The following is a 21,642-nucleotide window of genomic DNA, read 5'->3' on the forward strand; positions in this document are numbered from 1 at the left end:
TAAGATAAAAACTTAAATTGCAGTTTGAAAACAATATCATAATGAACTTTTTGTAGCTTAGTGACTTTTACTACTGTATCAAGCAAACATGTTGTTTTAGTATCTGGAGAATTTCAGCTTCACATATCAGACCAAAGGCCATAGTATCTATAGGGATATGTGATCTCGTATTGTTCAGTTGTATAGACAATTGTGCATGTTCTAATGTGTACACACAGATTGGTTTATACTTTACTCCAGTGTTACTTAATTCTTCTGTCTGCTTTTAAATGTGCCATCGCTGTATTGCTATATAGTTGTAAATAAGATTCACTTAATTACCTTGAAGTCACTGCTGCTTAAATAGTAGATCACTGTAGTGAAATTCCACCCGTTTGCCAGCAAACACAAAGAATTATGTGCAAAATTTTCAGCTCAGGGCTGATTTAATGGCAAACATGTATGTTATAATTTCTAACACACACAGGATCACTGAAGTGAAAGCATCTCTTGTCAGGTCTTGAACTTTATTCAGTGGAGTCAAAGGGAGGCTGAATGTGAATGTGAAGGACAATATAGTAAAATTATAATGAAAATCTGTCTTTTAAACAACCAACAGCCTAAGGCAAACACACTTTAATACTATAGTAATACAAAATACAACAATTGATTAGTTGCTTTATAGTGTCTGTCTTTTAGACATTTTGTGCTCAAAGCACTGAACTGATTTTCCGTCACTTATCCGATTCTTCTCCATCTTGTGTTTCTTTCAACTGTGCAACAATTATGTACATTTCTAGATTTTTTCGAGACGGGGGTTTGAAGTTCCATTCATTCATATAGCGAGAACAAAAAAGTGTTCTCATGTTTTCTCTGGCATTAACAGTTTGCACTAAGGTTTTGGTAACAGATATAGCATTCACACCAAACTTCCTGTATGCTGTACTGACCTGCTGTTTTTCCTGCGTGTTTGTCGCGCTTCTGTGTTCAAGCCTATCTAGTTTATGCAGACTTTTTCAGACTAGCAAAGCTCTTTCGGTGTAATCTGAATTCAAATGCACGGGCGATGCTGTACGTCTATGTTGTTTCGCCAAACAGAACCGCGATCGCTCCGCGTGGTGTCACTGTAGACCGCTTAAACTTTTTAAAAAATCTCTCTTTAACGTCTGAACTCCGCCTACGATTTCGCCGAGTGACGCGCTATAATCGAGCGTCACGGTATGGACGCGTTTCGTGGCGCGTTTCCGTGAGTCTCATTCTTCATTCAGCGTCTACGGAGTTTTGATGTTCTTTTGACCGCGTTGCCATCTCACGCGGAAGGATGGCATACAGGAAAGACTTAAGGTTCTCGCGTATTGCTTTGCTCTGGCTCGTGATGTTGGTTTCAGCGCCGGTGGACGGTCAGATTGTATACTCCGTGTCCGAGGAAGTAAATATCGGAACTGTCGTCGGGAATGTGGTGAAGGACATGCATTTGAACGTCCAGGATTTGGAATCGCGGGCGTTTCAGCTTGTATTCGGCACGGGCACCAGGTATTTCGATGTCGATCTGAAATCTGGCGTCTTGTATGTTGCTAAAAGAATCGACCGCGAGCGGCTGTGTCCCAATGCTCCATCCTGTTCCTTGAATTTTGAGGCGATAGTAAACCACCCTCTCAGTCTGAGTCGAGTGATAGTTGACGTTAACGATGTAAATGACAATTCTCCTGCGTTCCCTGTTAAAACTCAGATTTTGAACATCTCTGAATCAGTGCAACCGGGAGCTGCGTTTTCCTTGATGAGTGCGGTGGATGAAGATGTAGGGCCTTTCTCTGTTAAAAGCTATAAACTGGGTCCTAATGAACATTTCTCGCTCGAAACAAACCAGGGCGGCGAACATGGCATGTCTGCGGAGCTAATCCTTCGAAAAGCTTTAGATAGAGAGAAAGAACCAGTGATCCGGCTGATGCTGACTGCCTCTGATGGAGGAAAACCGTCCAGGTCTGGGACGCTGCAAGTAATAGTTAACGTTTTAGATACAAATGATAATGCGCCGGTGTTCGGCAGTCCGCTTTACAAAGTCCGTGTTATAGAGAACACACCGCAAGGAACTAAGATAATCAAACTCAATGCTACCGACATGGATGAAGGTTCAAATGGAAAAGTGACATATCAGTTTAGCAGTCATGGTCAGGAAAAAAATCTTAATGTATTTGCAATCAGTCCTGATTCTGGAGAGATTGAAGTTAAAGGAAATGTTGATTTTGAGGACAAAAGTTTTTATGAACTTCGAGTAGAGGCCCATGATAAAGCCTCGTCTCCCATGATAACAAATTGTAAAGTACTAATCGAAGTTATAGATGTCAATGACAATGCGCCAGAAATTGTAATAACGTCCCTGCTGTCTTCTTTAAGGGAAGATGCAAAAACCGGCACTGCTGTGGCCCTAGTCACAGTTTCTGACAAGGATGGTGGAATGAATGGGAAAGTAAGCTGTAAGTTACTAGGAAATGGACCTTTCAAACTCGAGTCTTCCTACAAGAATTATTACTCTGTTGTTTTGGAAGGCCAGCTTGACAGGGAAAATATCTCCAAGTATAATGTAACCCTCATAGCAGTAGACGAAGGAACCCCACCACTTTCCAGCACTAGTGTGGTTTCTGTTGACGTTTCGGATGTAAATGACAATCCTCCAGAATTTAACGAAAAAATAATTTCTGTCTATGTAAAAGAAAATACTCCACCAGGAGTCCTCATTCACACAATGTCAGCAGTTGACAGAGATTCAAATAAAAATGCGGAAATTTCTTATTCCATAGTGGATAACAAAACAACAAGCGTAAATGCTGTTAGTGTTAACTCATTGACAGGTCAGTTGTATAACCTACAGTCTTTCAATTTTGAAGAACAGAAAACACTTAGTTTTCACGTTCAGGCTACCGACTCTGGTGTTCCTCCTCTGAGCAGTAAGGCGACTGTAAATGTGTTTATTCTGGACGAGAACGACAACAGTCCGGTTATTTTAGCTCCTTATTCTGAACCTGGATCAGTTAATAGTGAGAACATTCCCTACTCTGCTGAAGCGGGATACTTTGTAGCCAAGATCAGATCTGTTGATGCTGACTCTGGATATAACGCACTTCTGTCTTATCATCTAACTGAACCCAAAGGAACCAATCTGTTCCGCATCGGAAGCAGTTCTGGAGAAATAAGGACTAAGAGACGAATGAGTGACAACGACTTAAAAACTCACCCACTTCTCATCACAGTGTCTGATAATGGAGAGCCATCACTCTCAGCGACTATGTCCATGGATGTTGTGGTTGTTGAGAGTCTGGATGACATAAAGACCTCCTTCCGAGAAGTTCCTGTTAAAGAGGAGAGTTTTTCAGATCTGAATCTGTATCTGCTCGTCTCTATCGTCTCAGTATCAGTCATCTTTTTACTGAGTCTGGTGGGTTTGATAGCAGCTAAATGCTACAGGACAGACAGCAGTTTCAGCAGGTACAGCGCTCCAGTGATCAGCACACATCCAGACGGAAGCTGGTCTTACTCCAAATCGACGCAACAGTACGACGTTTGTTTTAGCTCAGACACAATGAAGAGCGACATGGTGGTTTTCCCTTCGCCATTTCCACCAGCTGAGGCTGAACTGATCAGCATTCATGGAGAAGATACTTTTACACGAACCCAAACTCTTCCTACCACTGGGAAGGTGAGCATTATTTAAGACCTTAGTTTATTAAGTTGCTGAAAATTCACTCATATGGGCTATTTGCATATTCACTATATGCATGCTTAGAAGTGAAGCAAAACATCATTCACTTTTCTAGTTTGATATTATACTAAAAATGAGTTTCATGCACATGTCCTGCAACTTGAAGAACAGATCCTGCATTTACATCCAATTTGCTGAAAATAAATGGTTTCAGTGAACCCTAATTTTAGAAAGCAATCATTTGTGGTTTCTGTGTAAGCATTCTTTCGATCACATTTATGATTGGTGTTTTTCTGTGTCAATCACTACAAAACTCGGAGTCCTCTAGCTTGTATTAGTGTATGTTCAGCACCAGCAGTGCTGGACAGCGCCACCCTACTGCTGTACAAGCTTATCAAGAGCTTAGCAGCACTGCTCTCATTTCGTACTCAATCTTTAATGATTTGATTATTAATTAATCAAAGAAATCTGTTTTAATTATAACTCTTTAATGACGTTAAACTGCAGTTGCAGATTGAACCAGGTTGCAACAGCTATTCCCCAGTCTTCAAAGAGAATTTAAATGATGTTTAATAAGCTTCACTAACCTACTGCTTAGAATACTGATTTGAGTTGAGGTTTTATTTAAAGGTTTTTGCATAACTTTATTTTTGTTACTGAGTTTTGCATGCGAAAAAGTTATGAAATGCTCTAGTTTCACACTTTTTAATGCATGTTCAATGATGCTGCCAAAGTATGGATAAAAGCGTGAATGCATAAATGTAAATATGTATGATTCTTGAAATGGTCTCAGACTTACGCTTCATGTTTCTATAGCTTCATGTAATTGTTATTCATGCCTCTTGAGTCTTTTCCCCTGAGTTCTTGACAGAGGACAGGGATCAGGGCCTTTGTAAATTTCTGTGCAATTGGGTCAGTACTGGGTTCTGCTCTGCCCGGCTGGTTGAGGGAGATAAATGGATTAGAAGTCTGTGGGTCTCTGGACCGCTGCAGTCCCACCTGCATTATATCGAAGTCTCTCAATGCATTAATGAGAGGGACATGCTGCTGACTCTGTGAGAAAACACAGCGGATTTCATGCTGTGTGAGGAAACTGATCCTCGTTTCTCTGTACTGTGCAACCGAGTGTGTGTTATTGTGCGCGGTTTTATTTGTTGTTTAAATAATAATGTTTGGTCATGATTGGTCTATATGGTTACACACAATGTCTTATGGTTCTTGTTCTTCAAGGTCTCGTTCCCTCTCTTGCCCCCTCCTCTGAACTTGTCAGATGGAGTGATTCTTCTAATCACCGTGCACCATGGCATTTTTCTTTCCAGTCTGTGAGTCTTCACATGAGCGAGGCTGCGCTACTGACGTTTGTTTATTTTGTATACATTTTTATACATTATTATATACATTATGAGTTATAAACTTGACATTTAGGCTTTTGATTTCTTGTAACATAAATCTATCTATCTATCTATCTATCTGTCTATCTATCTATCTATCTATCTATCTATCTATCTATCTAGAATGGGCCCTATCGTTGGCAAGGTGCATTTTTTACAGAATGTATAAATGACTTTCTTTTTAATATTTTAAAATACAATATTTTAAAATATAAAATGAACTATTCTATTTTGACAGTTTAGTTTAAAAACAATTCAGTAACCAATGACAGTCAAAGCAAAATCAGAATAGAAGAGATTCATCTAAAAACAAAATTTATGACTGATGAGTGTGTACTGTGTATATTTATTATGTATATATAAATACAAACATATGCATGTATATATTTAAGGAAAAACATGTTCCATTTATATAATAAATGTTTTTATATGTTAATATAAATGTCTATACATGTAAATATTCATGTGGTCATGTATATCAATATATATATATATATATATATATATATATATATATATATATATATATATATATATATATATATATATATATATATATATATATATATATATATATATATATATATATATATATATATACATATATATATATATATACATATATATATATATATATATATATATATATATATATATATATATATATATATACACACACAATAAATAAACAAAGTATACACACTCTTATTATGTGAACATCTTTATTTTGGATCGTGATTAATCATTTGGGAGCACTAATATAGCCTATAGGTTTAAATAAAAAAAAGAAGGTATTTGAAATGATGGTATCTAATGAATGAAAATATTGAATAATAACCCCATCAATTACATAATTATTCAATTTAAAAATAATAATAAAATAGTAACAACATGCACATCATGTGTATACAAAGCACTCATTAAAAATATGGTCTTTCCAATTTTTTGCAATGTGCTACAAAAGTTATTGAAATATATGTGCATTAAAGTAGTTACTAGTAAGTGCTCTCAACCTGTAAATGTTTCAACTGAGATTTTTTTATGTTTTTTTACGTATTGTGATATGTTTATATATCCCTCAGGAGATATTAATTCTCCGACTGGTTATTGAAAAGAATAACTTTTTTCTTAATTAACTTTAAATAGTGCACCTTTAAAATAAAGGTTAAATGAAGAAATAAAAACAGACAATAAGAAAACTTTGATATTCAACATAACACAATGCCATATATTATGAGACAGAACTCAAGTGTAATATTATGTGATTAAAATTAGATTTTGTATGCGTTTTTATGTTGTTTTTTATATTCCTGGCAAAAATATGCTGTGCTCGTTTATAGATATGAATCAACATGCAAATCAAGATTTAACAGTACCACCTCTTTTTCCTCAGTCTGAGTCTGTGAATGTCACCTGCTTTGTCTCCCGCATATCACATGTATTATTCAGCTTGAGTCACGCAGATTATGTTTCGGTTATGACACCCCAGCTTCAGCCCGCTGCGAATATGTGGTTTATGGGCAAACTTCAAGTCTATTTGCAGAATCTAACGCTAAGAGGTTAACACGGGAAAAGTGAATGAGTCTTATTGTGCTCATGTATGCTGTTCATTAGAATACATTCTTGGCAGAATCATGGATTTGAGTCGGTGCTTCAGCATTGTGACAGACAATGAGTCACAGCACAGACTGTGGGTAAATACAGACACTATCATCGCTTCAGTGTTATTTATTGTGAGCTGACTGCATGCGGCTAAGCCTGTTGTCTGCGCTCTGCAAGGCACGAACCGCGCGTCTGCTGGCTTCCGTTTCTATCAGACGGAATGACCCGAACCTTTTGTTAAGGTCGCTCTGGGATTTCCGTCCCTCCGGATGGAAGCATGTTTTATGATAAGGAGGCTTCGGGGCACGACGGACAAATTGCATGAACGACAAATGTTTCGCAGGTTCTTTAAATTCCCTAAAGCTCGAATTTGAAAGGATGTGCGTCTCCATAATTGCTCGTTTACAAGGCTATCGACAAGGATTCCGCAGAATCTTATACGCTAAAAATGTACAAGTAATGTGTTTTGTAGCTTTGTGGCGATCCATTAGCCTGGCGTTATTGTGCAGATGCATTCAGCAAAGTATTTTAAAAGCAAGCTGAGGGAGCTGTAGCGTATATCGTCGGTATACATCATCATTTATGTCGTCTTTTGCTTATGCATGCTGGTTTACATGTCCATTCTGTTCGGAAGCCTCTCTCCGGTTGTTGGGTCTGGCGATAGAAAGAACAGTTCCCTGCAGTGTATCAGTGAGAGGAAGGGTGGGTCATCTCTGCAGAGGGCTGCAGGTGGCAGAATGAGTCAAGCTGAACAGAATGCAGAGAGAGAGAGAGAGAGAGAGATGGAGAGGCTGTGGATGGTTTGCTAGTGCCCTCTGTTGGCTGCAGTGCTGGTAATGGCTTTCAGGGATGTGTGAGATCCTTACTATGGAGTGTTTATTTCATACCTCCGCCAGTAGGGGTCTTACGCCATCCTTCTGAACCACACTCTGCCCACAATCATTTCAGATACCCTCTTTCTCTATTTTTTACTGTCACTTTGCGTTACACACAACAAGCCTTCTGCTCCCATGATGCTTTGCTTCTCATTTCTTTGAGGACGTGCAGTCTTGTTACATTTCTCTTTCTCTCTGTCTCCTCACATGCACTTTCTAGTACCGCGTAAAATAATTTCAGCCACCGAGATCTAGGAAATTGAAGTGTTTTTTGCTACTGATTAAAGCAAACTAATGGCATTTAAGAAGGCAGTCACTCATGAATATAGTCCTAAACAAAATATGCACACATTTTTTGATGTTTTGGCATATTAGATTTTCATTCATATATCTAAAACACAAACAAACAAAAAAACAAACATGTAAAACAAGACAGATTTCTTTGAGAAATAACATTGATGATATCAAGGTTAAATTTAATGTATTTTTTTTGATTTTGTCACTGCCCAATGTCTGTCAAATAGCAAAAAAAAGCAAACTTTTATTTTGAAAGGATACATTAAAGTGATCAGAAGTGACCGTAAAGACATTTATAAATGTTTTGTTTCAGATTAATGCTGTTCTTTTCAACTTTCTAATCCTTAAAAAAAGTATCATTGTTTAAAGAAATATTGAGTATGGATAATAAATGTTTATTGATGAGTAAATCAACATATTATAATGATTTCTGAAGGATCATGTGGCACTAAAAACTGATGTAATCACTGCTGAAAATGCAGCATTGCAGGAATAAATTACATTATAAGATATGTTAAAACAGAAAACAGTTATTTAAATATATATATATATATATATATATATATATATATATATATATATATATATATATATATATATATATAGTGTATAAGTGTCTTTTATCTTGTTAGGTAGTTAATCCTGTTTGACGGTTTTTAGAAATGTGTATGAAAAACAAGTCATAAAGACAAATATTCTTTGCATAATAATTCTGCATTCTTTACTGTCTATGTTTTCTGTATTTTAAACATTAGACCAAAATACCGTGCATCTGAGAGAAGAGACTTTCATTCCAAGTGGAACAAAGTGTCAGAGTTGGTTCATAGCCAAAACATCTATCATTCAGTAGTGCAAAGGAATAAACAACTCTAATTTTACCATTCGGTTATCATGACCTACATCACCAACACCAAATATAGGCCACAACTGGCAGAGCAGAGAGAAAGAACGAGAGGAGAAGACGTGCATGCGAAGTAAGAGAATGTGAACGACAGGGGAAGAGAGGTTTTTAGTGCACACTGCGGTGGGTGGTGTGACTCTGGATGCCCTTGCTGAGGGCACTGTTGGTGCAGGCTGTCTGTGCGGTGTCTCTCAGATGGGTGCATCTCTTTTAAAATCTGGCACACTTATGTAAGTAGGGTCAGGGGAGGAGGAGTGCCACTTGTAATGGGGTTTCTGTCCTGCCAAAGGTCAGAGTTCACAAGTCAAAGCTCAAGATGCTCATACCTTTCACGAGGTTGCTAAAAGTTGTGGTTTAAGGATATAGGGAGAGAAGGCCTGGCTATATTTAGTTAAAAAGAAAAAAAAAGTTTAAATGGAGAGCCACTGAATCTGTCTTAATCTTAATCAGTCTCCCTGGTGCAGTTGGAGTCCGATCATCACAAATGTGCAACGTAAATTCTGCTTGGTAATATTTTCACGCATTTCTATACTGTTTAAATTTGAGGTTGTATTGGCGGTCTCATGCTAAGTGCTTTCTCTATCATTCACAACTCAACACACTCAGTTCCCCAAAGCTACAGCTCACTTCTGTAAATGTCAAGACAGTCTTGTTATTGCACAGTGACAGTGAAAGTACACGCACACGCAGAATGATAGGCCTGGTTAAGCTTTCGCGAATCCTGACGTGGAGGCTTAATAGAACAAGGACTTATAAGGCCTGTTGTTAAAAGGCTTGATTTTTAACCCGAGACTTTGTTCATTTGTCTAGTTTCATACTAAGTACATGTATGTGTATTATTACAGTTTTGCACAATAAAAATCAGAGCGCACTTTATATCTGGTGGCCTTAACTACTTTATACTTATATTTAAAATAATAATTTGTTACAGTTGCACTTACTGTGTGTTGCTTATTTTAAAAAAAATACCTATGTGTAATTAGATACATAATACACTATTACATTACACTGTTGACCTATTTATTACACCTTAAACCTAACCATGACACTAAAAATGTCTTTAACCTTACCTGTATCCTACCTCAATAGCAGCAGAAGTGTTTTGGAAAACAATATGAACACAATAAGTACATTAATAAGTAGTTAAGGCTACCTAATATAAAGTGTGACCAAAATCAGTTTGTATTTTGCAAATATATCATGCAATATATCTGGAATTCGGTGTCAATAACAATTGTTCGTGGGTTTAGGAGAGACAGCAGGTGGGATCTATCACAATTTATCACTCGCAAATGATCAAAACAAGGACACTGGAAATAACGGATACCCATACTGCATATTAAGGTGTAAACATTAAAAATAAATAAAATTATGCTCCAAAATGCTTCAAGAAACCAAACTCTGAAGCTACTGTCCTGTAAAAAGTTTAGGCAGTTTTGTAAAAGCGCTGCAAAATGAGGATGCTGTCGAAATGTCACACTTAGATTTTCTTTAGATTTTCTTAATTAAATTAACATTTGGTATGACCATGTTTTGCATTAAAATATTTGCCCTATAGGTGCACTTGGTTTTTAGAAGCATCTGAGACATGACACAGTTCTTCTGGATTTAGTCTGTCTCGGTTCAGACTGGATGGTGATGAGATCAGATCTCTGTGTGTGTGTGTGTGAAGCAAACAAAACCTCACTGGATTATTATCATTAATAATGGCAAATGAATGTAAACTGATATTTTCTACTGACACACTACAGAAACAAATAATAAAAATACAGTTCATGTTGAAATGAACTTTGACTTGTTGAATGACCCATTTTTTTTTTACATGTTGCACAAAATATCTAGTTAACGTTTAAGCAACAAAATATAATGCACTTTTAAAAAAAAAAAATAAATAATAATAATAATAATAGATGCTAGATTATTGACTAAAAGGAAACGAGTTTAATCTAATGCTTTATATGGTGATGACATGAGGCGACTCTAATGCGACGGGTTTACGCTGACAGTCTGCCCTGGCTTAGTTTATGTCATCGGTTTCAGAGTGACACGCTCCTCACTGTGGCGCATTTTGACGGATGCACAGAGATCGCGCCCCAGGCGCGCACGCCCGAATGACCTGGTCTGTCTGAAGTCAAAGCCACAGACGGAGGGAGAGAGAAATTCGCATTCTGGGGCAATGGTTATTATATATATATATATATATATATATATATATATATATATATATATATATATATATATATATATATATATATATAGAGAGAGAGAGAGAGAGAGAGAGAGAGAGAGAGAGAGAGAGAGAGAGAGAGAGAGAGAGAGAGAGAGAGAGCGTTCTGTGACCAACAAACTAAGAATTGGTTAACTTAATAAAAATAAAATTATTAAAAATAATAATAAAACTCATTTATAAAATAATGAACAGGACAAATAGTTTTTTTTAATTTTTAAATGCACTTTTGTTTACTACATGGCAAGGTTGTTTTACTTAAAGAGTTTTACTGTTAACATTTTTTTTTACACTCTAGCGTTTTTAATACAGGAAAATATCACAGCCAATTATATGCACTCAACAGAATCCAATCTCTAACAGAAAAGCACAGGGTACGCATTTAATTTAGAGTGTTTCCACCTTCCGTGACTCTCCAAAAGTGACGCACCAAAAGCTTAAAACGCACTGGCCTAGTTCACGGAAAGATAATGCGTCCCAAACGCTCGCTCTCTAACGAACGTTTAACGTTTTTCCTCCAAATTTAACGACATTAATAAATATAGCTGTTGCTTTTTGCCTGCCTCCGTCAAGCTGTTATATTTTCTTACAAGGTTTCGAATATCAGAACGCATTATATTTGAGCAGGCGGCCCCTCCCCCGGTGTGCCGCACCAACACCGTCGAACCGAGCTACGAAGAAGAGGAGGAAAAGGAGTACGAATGGGAGGGGTGGCTTGAAACTGAGAGAGAAAGAGAGAGAGATAGAGAGCGCGCGCGGCGAAATATGCAGCACCAGTGGCAAGGAAACACACCCGTCAGCTGCGCGCAGAGGGGAAAAAAAGGATAAGCGCGGACAAAGGAAACATGGACGCATCCGAGAAGTATCCGTGCGCGTTTAGAACGGAATTGACAATTAGGCCATTGTGTACACAAATGTAAAACCTTTAATGCTGAAGTGGAAGGCAAGATATTGCAAGCTGACAAGGCGGAGTGCTGTTTTTAATCCGTCTGCGGATCCTATGATCTTGCGATGGCTGTTGCAGGGATATGTGATTGCCTAGACAAAAAAGTGCCTCTTTCTTTTTTGCTATTATTATTATTATTATTTTGTGGCCTTGCTCTCGGACAAATACGATATTCCGTGCCAGAGGAATCGGAGAGTGGAACGATTGTAGGTGATATTGCACAGGATTTGGGTTTGGATATTAGAAAGCTCTCCACCCGAAAGATTAAGGTAACCTCTGACAGCAGCAAAAGGTACGTGGACCACAAGAATGGAAAATTATTGGTAAACGAGAGGATTGACAGAGAGACGTTGTGTGATACGAGCGCCGCGTGTGTTTTGAATCTAGAGGTTCTTCTTGAGGACCCAAACGAAGACCATAATGTCGAGGTGGAGATAACAGACGTGAATGATAATACGCCGCAGTTCCCCAGAGATGAGTATCAATTGGAGATCACAGAGTCGGCTTTGCCGGGCTCTCGTTTTCCGATCGAACACGCGCAAGATCCGGACATCGGTACCAATTCGGTTCGATTGTACCGGCTCAGCCCAAACGAGCATTTCGCTCTCGATTCCAACAAGCCTTCGTTGAATACTAAGCACATCGAGCTCGTTCTGAAAAAGCCCTTGGATCGCGAGCTCGCCCCTTACCATCAGTTAATCCTGACAGCGACAGACGGTGGCACACCAGCACGAACAGGTACCGCAAAAATTAACGTTCGCGTCTTGGATTCGAATGACAACAACCCCGTTTTTGACAGCTCGGTATATAAAGTCAAGTTGCTTGAAAATTCGCCCAAAGACACTTTGGTTATCAAACTGAACGCCACAGACCAAGATGAAGGAACAAACGGGGAGGTGCTTTATTCATTCAGCAGTTACACCCCAGACAGGGTCAGGCAGATGTTCAGCATGGACACCAACACTGGAGAAATCAGAGTCAAGAGCAATGTGGACTACGAGGACACTAATTCGTATGAAATGTACATCCAGGCCATGGACAAAGGGCCAGCTCCAGTAGCAGCCCATTGCAAAGTGGTGGTGGAGGTTGTGGATGTCAACGACAACGTTCCAGAGATCGTCCTCTCGTCTTTGTCCAGTCCAGTGCGTGAAGATGCCCGCGCGGATACCGTGGTGGCCCTGATCAGTGTGACTGACCGCGATTCTGGCCCTAACAAACAGGTCACCCTTGAAATTCAACCTGGCCTTCCTTTCAAAATCAAGTCATTTAGAAATTACTACACCTTGGTGACCTCTGCCTTTCTTGACCGCGAGACCACAGCAGCCTATAACGTCACCCTCAGCGCTACCGATGCCGGCAACCCTCCCCTTTCGTCTCAGAAGACCATTCAGGTGGACGTCGCAGATGTCAACGACAACCCTCCACGCTTTGAGCAGACCTCCTACACTGTGTATGTCACGGAGAACAACGCTCCCGGAGCCTCGCTCTGTACCGTCAAAGCTCAGGACGCGGATGTCAATGAAAACGCTCGCATCACCTACACGGTCCTAAACGACAACAATCACGGGATTCCGGTCACCTCCTACGTGTCGGTTAAAGCGGACACTGGTGTTGCCTATGCCCTTCGCTCCTTTGACTACGAGTCGTTACGGGAGTTTCACTTCCAGGTTAAAGCTCAGGACGGGGGTATCCCACCACTCAGCCGTGTAGCCACTGTCTACATCTACATAATGGATCAAAACGACCACGCGCCTGAGATTGTGAGTCCCCCGGCCAATGGCACGCGCCTAACAGAGACGGTTCAGAAAAACGCGGAGCCAGGAAGTTTGATCACAAAGGTGGTGGCCTACGATGCTGATGCTGGACAGAACGCTTGGGTCGTCTATGTGCTGGACCAGGCCAGCGATCTGGATCTGTTTAAAGTTCACGAACACACAGGAGAAATTCGTACAACGCGGCGAGTCCTTGAAGACAACTCCACCTCTTTTAGTTTAACCGTACTGGTAAGGGACCATGGCGAACCACCTCTGTCATCCACCGCTACGATCAACGTCGCTGTCATGGAGGTGCCACTAAAAGTCACGCCTGACCCCAAACGAATCATCCGCCCTCATAGCTCTCTCTTGTTTTCCAACGTGACGCTGTACCTCATTGTAGCCTTGAGCGCAACCACATTCGTGTTCTTGGTGACCGTGGTTGTGCTGGCTATCGTGCGCTGCCATGCCTACTGCACCCAGCCTGGGTCCTGTTCGCCCTGCTGCGTGTCCCAGAAGGCCCAAGTGGAAGGAGGCTCAGGAGGGGGCGGCGGAGGAGGTGGTGGTGGCGGCTCACAACCCAATAACAATGTGGTGCTTAGACGAGACCTCAAGGTTGAGCCTCATTATATTGAGGTCCGGGGGAATGGCTCTCTGACCAAAACCTATTGCTACAAGACCTGTCTGACAGCTACTTCAGGGAGCGACACGTTCATGTTTTACAACACGGGCCGACCCATCAGTGGCACCTGGGGCTCCGAGCGCTTTTTTACAGGAGGGAGCGGATTTGTTCGCAGGCTTAGCATGCCAGATGCAGCATTACAGGTGTGTCTCATTATAAATCTGTAAATAGACAAAAACTGGAAAAAAGATAAAATTTAGAATTAAAAAAAAATCTAAATAACAATAAATGTCAAATAAAATAAATAAATATGCATCAAACAGAATTTTTTTTTTGATATATACCATTTATTTAGTCATTCTTTTTCAGTATTTTGAAGATTTAAACCACATTTTTCTTATTTTAAATATTATAACATTTAACTAGGAAATGCTTTTTATTAAAATGTACTAACTATAGCATTAAAAAAATACTGTTAGAATCGATTATTGATAAATAATAAACAATAAAACCCCAAAATGTTCTCATGCAGCACAATAAATTGGAAACCAGAATTTAGTTTTAACTCAATATAGCGCTGCTCTGATTTCCAGTATGTTTTAGTGTAAAAGGTAATTTGGTCAGACCAAGAGTTGCAATAAAGCTCTGTGCCCACGTGTCAGAAGCTTTTGACCTTGTCATCTCCTGTTGTACTGTGTGGTTATCTAGTGCAGCTTTACAGTGCTTTGCTTCACCCTGCATTAGTGTCAAACATCAAGACTTTCTAGAGTAGCACATTGCATTTATGATGATTCAGGCGTTTGCTCCCACATCTGAAGCTGTCATCACATTTTCAGGATTATTTCCTTCCTCCTACTCCATGCCACTGTCTTTACTACAAGACTGTGTTCGAATTTCAACATTATTTTGTGTGCACTACATTACGCTGAAGTGATTACGTTTGGTTTGGGTGCCACATTTTTGGGAAAAAAAACCTCACAGTTAAGGCGGATAGGATACAGTGTAGTATATTGGCTGTATAATGCATTTGCTGTCATGGATGTTGAATTGATGTGTTTTCGTGAGTGTAATTGGCGTAAATTCATGTTCACTCTGTCAGCCATGGATTCGTGAAATGTGTTTTAATTAGCCAGAACATGATCCAAAGGCTGTGCAGCCTTGATCTCTGGCTCATGGGAGGAGATGTTGCAGATGGTTTAAAAAAGACAAAAATAGTCGAAAAACGTCTATAGTACAAGAATAGAGTTTGCAGAGATGCTCTTGACAGTCTCAGATGTGTTGCGAGAGGCACTGCAGCACATCCGACACTGCAGAGGATTTAGGAGCAGGGGCCGTCTGTCCAAGATAAGAGAGCAGGCAATGAAATTAACCTCCAGCCTTTGATTCTCAAGCCCTGCAAATTACATTGTGAGAGCGAAGCGAAGTCTCTTTGCACGCACTCTCTCCCCCCTGAATTCACCTGATTAAAGAATGTTATTTACTCAAATTATCTGGGCCATTCTCTAGTGCCTCATCCTATCGCATATTACCCAACCTAGTTTTTTTTTTTCTTTACTAGGGCAAATATAAAAAGAGTGGCAACTACGTGCTCGCGCTCTCCCTTTGTGCAAGGCCATTTAATTCATTCGCTGTGCATTGCTGGAGGAGCAGATGACCATCTCATGTTTGAGGCTTGCAAGGTGAACGGTCATCTTGTGACCAGTTCTCGGATTGAGTTGCTCTGGTTGAGGGCAGAAAATGCTCAAGTATCATATTACATGAGGTCAGCTGGTATCCCGGGATGATATCATTCCTGTACCACGGGGACTGAGGAGATGGATGCTGGGAGAAGAGAAAGATGTTTAGGGAAGATGTAGGGCAGTCATAAAAAAAACGTGTGGTAATGGTTAATGTGACGCACCGATATAAAACTTGATACCAAATGAATGTTGTATTTTTTTTTTTTTGCAATGTTATGGCTGATAAGTGCTAAATGGCTGATATTAAAATAATAATAATTTGATCATAATTAAGTTAAATCACTGCAATCAGTGATTTTAAAAGCTCTGAAGTGCATTTACGGAGTTAAAAAGCGCATATTCTGTCAAGAATGCATTTACAAATTCTTTAAGATTAATTTGAATGAGCGCTAGATTATCAAAGTAGTGAATGAATAATTAAAATTATTGCAATATATTTCACACGAAATACCATTGAGTCTTCCTACCACAATGTGTTCTTACCATTTAACTGAGAAATTGCTTGTAGATTTGACTAATTACTAATCGATTAATTACAAAGTAAACTTTTTTAACATAACAAATGCAATTTTGATCAATTTTTTTTATAGTTTAAATATAAAACATACAGAAAAAAAAAATATTTGCTTATTTATTTTGAAGTGGAAAGACTAAAATATTGTTTTCTTGTAGAACCTGCTCCAAGAATGTTTATTTACAGCATCAAAAGTGTATATGAAATTGATCATAATAAATTGCTTAATAAAATGTCTCATATCTGCAAGTGGCGACGTATTAAAATCCCTAATATCGGTCATCCCAGCCTGATCTCACGGCAATTTGTGCATTTTTTCCGAGGTGGTTAATTCATATGAACCTCACTCGTACAAATTCATACTTTTTTTTTTTTACTAAATTGTACATATATTAGTACGGAGTTGCCATTTCGTATGAATTTGTACAAAAGACCTACATCTAAACCTACCTCACTGGGGTTTAGACGTAAGATTGAGTTCGTATGAATTCGTGCAAACTAGCCACCTCATAAAACACGTACAAATCGATCGTGAGATAGCATTGGTCAATATCCATATATTCCCTTCTAACGTTGTCTGAGTTATTAGGTGAATGTCAAGCGTCCTTCATGTGCTTTATTATGAAGAACGCTCTCTCCACACATACAAGTTTTATACCAGTGAGTCATGGGCCGTGGAATAGGGCCAAAAATCGTCCCTGTAGCTCTGGTCTCCTTTAGCTGTGGTTCATATTAAAATGCAAGACAGAAACACACACACAGAGCAGCATGATTTATTGATGAGGATGTATCTAACCCCTTTCTGTCCTTCCACCCCTTCTTTCTCTCCATCTCTCCTCATCTTTCTCTTTCTTTCTCTCCTTCTCCAGCCCAAAGGACCGAATGCTGACTGGCGTTACTCTGCGTCGTTGAGGGCAGGAGTGCAGAGGTAAGCACTTTTGCTTATAATAACGTCCTGAAAGAGTTACAGTCCTCTCTGAACAAATATGGGAAACATCTCTTCTCTGTTCGCTGTAGATAAATAGGAATTAAATGTTCGTGCTGATCTTGAGTTCGGTAGCTGAGTAAACGTGTAAAAGCTCTGTGAATCACGCTCATTTGTAATTTCCTCATTTCCTGACGGGCAATAATCAAATCCTGACCCTCAATGTCATTATGCAGGAAACGGTCTTATTTGAACTTATTCAAAAAGGGAGAGCAGAAGCTAAAAACCTTCTTCAAAACGCTAATTCAAATCATATCCATTAAACAAAGAATTGCTAACAATGAAGGCTATTTAGAACTGAATCATGTAGGTTAATATTTTTTATAATTGCAATATTTGTATTTTTATATATAAAAAGGGTTTTCATCAAATAATTAATAATATAATTGAATGATTAATAAGATTTTGATAACTGTTATATTAGTTTACAATATTAATTATTTATTCTGTGTATCTTCTTATTAATCATTCTTATTAGTTTACTTAAATATGTACTCAAACATGTTTTTGTTTTATTTAGTTGCCAAAACATCACATACAGTTTAGTTACGTTCTTTTTATCTAAAATTTAAAATACATTTTATTACAGATTTTTTTTTTCAATTAATGAAGCAAATGTATTAATCAATTAATAGTTTTAAATTTTATTACTGATGAAAGTCTGATGCATTTTTATGTTATTAACCCAAACTTCATCTAATGTATTTCTTGATAACAAAGTTAATCATTAAGTTCATAATCACATAAAATCATAGTACAATATACACTCATTTGTCCATCTATGTACAGTATGTTTGCTGTTGATCAAATTCGACAAAAGAAGGTGAAATAAGATCTTAAAAGGAGACATTTAGTAAAACAGAAAGACGGTCAGTTCTTCTGTCTGAAATATCTGTAATAGAACCTCATCCAAACACCAGAACCATGACCACCAGGAGCTCTCTGACTTCTTCCTGACCTCTTGTCTCTTCCTCTGCGGACCAACTGTGCTCTGTCTGTCTTCATCACGCACAAACACAAGCTTTGAAGCGTTTGCTAAGGGCCTTTCCCTGGCATAGTGGCTCTGCAGTCTGATCTTGAGTATGTAGGTCATCAGCATTCTCCACAGCAGATGCACAGTCCTTCAAAACCAGGCATAAAGGACGTGCTAGCAGATGAGCTGATCTTACCCGCACCAGATAAACAGGAAATTCAGCTCTCAGGGGGAGCATTTCAGTGCACAAATACTGACAAAATGAGTAATCTCTGAAATGCTAAATATTTATTTTAACTCTTTACACACGCGCACATCTGGAGACAACAAGGCCCCCTCTTCTATCCACCACACACATACAGTTTCCAAAGGGCGAATGACTGCCTGTTTTATGTGATAATGTTGTGCTACCCTGTGGGCTCATCTCCGGGGATTCTTTTGTGTTTGTGTGTGTGTCTGTGTGTGTGTGTTTTAAGTGGTTTTCTGTGACTGAAGGCTGGTGCAAAAAGGGGCACAGGGGACATTATACAGAGGAAACAAATTAGATGGAATTTCACTGCACCGTATGAACTTATTACAAATTTGCATGCTAAAAAAATGTACGTTTAGATACGCTTAATTATTAAATTCAATATTAATTCATGTCATGGCCGATAACCGATATTGGATATATTATAATTCTATTCGCTTTTGTCTAAATACATAAAAAAATTCAAGACTGAACATAGTACAAATTTGCATATGAAAAAAAGAAATGTATATAGGCACCAGTATTAAGTTAAATATTAATTGTGTCAGATGATCATTGTCATGGCCGTTAAATGATAAACTGCATGTATTAAAATGGCCGATAACCGATAGTGGATACATTATAATTCTATTTGCTTTTGTCTGAATAAATAAAAAATAAAACACTAAAATTAAAAGGTAATCATATTAAATGTTAATTTGGTAAAATGTTAGTTTTGACATCACAACATTATAATTTACAGAATATTTATTATTATAATATTTTGAGATAATTTACTTTCGATAAAGATAAAAGTGATACATAGTGTGTGTGTGTAAACCTTTAAAATGTGTTCTGTTTGGTAGAAATGTTTTTTGCACATCGAATCAGCATATCAGGATGATTTCTGAAGGATCACAAAACACTAAAGACTGGAATAATGGCTAATGAAAATCCAGCTTTGTTGTCACAAAATATTTATACCTCTGTCCTTTTTTTGTGCAACACCAGTTTTACTTGCATTACTGCATGTTTCAACGCCATTTATAAGAGAAATGTTTACTGAGAGGCACTAAAACACAAGTTCAATTCCATTTTCTTACATTGATATAAGTATATATTGTGGCGGTTCAGAATAAAAAAAATCTGTTGACTGCTGCTAAAAGTTATTGCTCCATTATGTTGGACATGTGCCCTATACCATACCTAACCCTAAACATACCGTTAACTGATATAAAAACACGTTTGTGTTCTTTCTGTATGTCAGTATATCACATTATTATTATTATTATTATTACATCTTAGATTTACATGATGTGTTCATAACTCTTCATTGACCATAAATGAACCACAAATTAAGATGAATAATTCCTAAATTTCTCAACTCTCTGTAATACTTCTTCTTCATTTCGCCTCCAAGTAGCTCCAAACCTCCTCTCCAGTGGCTTTAAATCCACATCCCTCAATCGACAAGCCTCTCTTTAGGCAAGAAAGTTACTGATTCACTCTGCCACAAGGCACGGGTGCATTTCAGCTTTAAGGGAATTAGAAAGATCCATCATGCTAACACACACACACACACACACACACACTGGATGAGAGTTATGGGAGCTGTAGCAGGCTGGGCACACCCTGTGCTGCATTGCAGATGCCCTGCTATACCCACTTCCTTTCTGCTCCTCATGTCTGTACATTTATAATGGATGTATAGGAGTGCTGTGGCAAAATTCACAGTCTTGCTCTTTATGTGGGTGCTTGTCTGATCGTGGTTTCCATGGTGATAAGCACACCGAGCCCTGCTGAAAGCCAAAGGCCGTTGCTGGAAAGTGTATTTAGGTAATGAAACGTCCCTTTAACGTAACGCTTTTAACGCATACTCGCAGCTCGAGGGTGCAGCGTGGTATTTGTTGAAATTTTAAGTACATACTACATCTTCAGCCGTCTACCACAAATTCCCAGGCTTATGTTACGCATGGCTTGATGACAGTCCGAGAGAGAGAAATGGAGAGATGAATGGAGGGAAGATAAAGTTGGTAAAGAAACCGAACAATGTATTAGAGGAAATCAGATTACGAAATGGGCCTTTGCAAGAGTAAAGAGGAGCTGAAATTTTTCTCTTTGATGAACACTTTCACTTTTAAATCATCTTTCTTTTCTTATGTTTTTTTCAGTCCTATATTGCAGAAAATCCTATTCGTTTTATTTATTTTCCATTTAATATAAAAACCCTCGAAAAAGGCTACATTTATTTAAAATACGCTGTAAGATATTGTAACCCATCTTTGATATGCATACATTTTGTCTTTCGCCATATTGTTTTACATGGTGTAGACAGTGACAAAAAAAAAAAAAAAGATACAAACATTACAAACAATACAAATATTACAATAATTATTGAAGGACTGGTGTGATGCTGAAGAATGGAGTGATGCTTCTGAAAATTCATATTTCATCACGGCAGTGAATTATGTTTTAAAATATATTCATATAGGAAATAGTTATTTTAAAGTGCAACAGTAATTCACAATATTACTATTTCATCACATAAATGCAGCTTTAGTAAGTATAAGAGACTTTCAATCAAAAACATATAGAATATAATCTTAATATAGAGTGTATTATATTCATAATGCAAATCTTAACACCTCATCTAATACAGTGCTATGGATGTTAAAACCTAATGTAAGAAATCTAAAATATACTTCAATATATGGCAATTTTACATCATTTTGTGTATCTTTGTGCCTTCTTTCCTGCATCTATGTAGACTCTATCAGTGTGCTTTCCCGTCAACATGTCTGAAGGAGTTAAAACGTCATGACACCATCGTGACAACTCACAAACCGCACACACATCACCTCACGCACAGACACATTAGATCACAGACAGTCTAGCACACTCTGTCACATGT

At 38.2% G+C, this 21,642-nt stretch overlaps 1 protein-coding gene across 3 annotated transcripts in view; it reads left to right on the plus strand.

The window, feature by feature from the left end:
- The window catches only part of LOC122353116 (protocadherin alpha-C2-like), a 33,133-nt gene that overhangs the window by 3,056 nt on the left and 8,435 nt on the right, over window positions 1–21,642 (plus strand). Inside the window, exons 1-2 of one of the 3 annotated variants that reach the window (XM_043250983.1) lie at window positions 11–3,673; window positions 17,414–17,472. In XM_043250983.1, coding sequence (XP_043106918.1) covers window positions 1,301–3,673; window positions 17,414–17,472 — 2,432 coding nt within the window. In that variant the 5' untranslated portion in view covers window positions 11–1,300. Of the gene's footprint in view, window positions 1–10; window positions 3,674–11,701; window positions 14,495–17,413; window positions 17,473–21,642 lie in introns of those variants that run through there. The other 2 variants (XM_043250982.1, XM_043250984.1) reach the window with 2 other exon arrangements.

This window comes from Puntigrus tetrazona, chromosome 10 (assembly GCF_018831695.1).
Source record: "Puntigrus tetrazona isolate hp1 chromosome 10, ASM1883169v1, whole genome shotgun sequence".
In the NCBI taxonomy this organism is placed as follows: domain Eukaryota; kingdom Metazoa; phylum Chordata; class Actinopteri; order Cypriniformes; family Cyprinidae; genus Puntigrus; species Puntigrus tetrazona.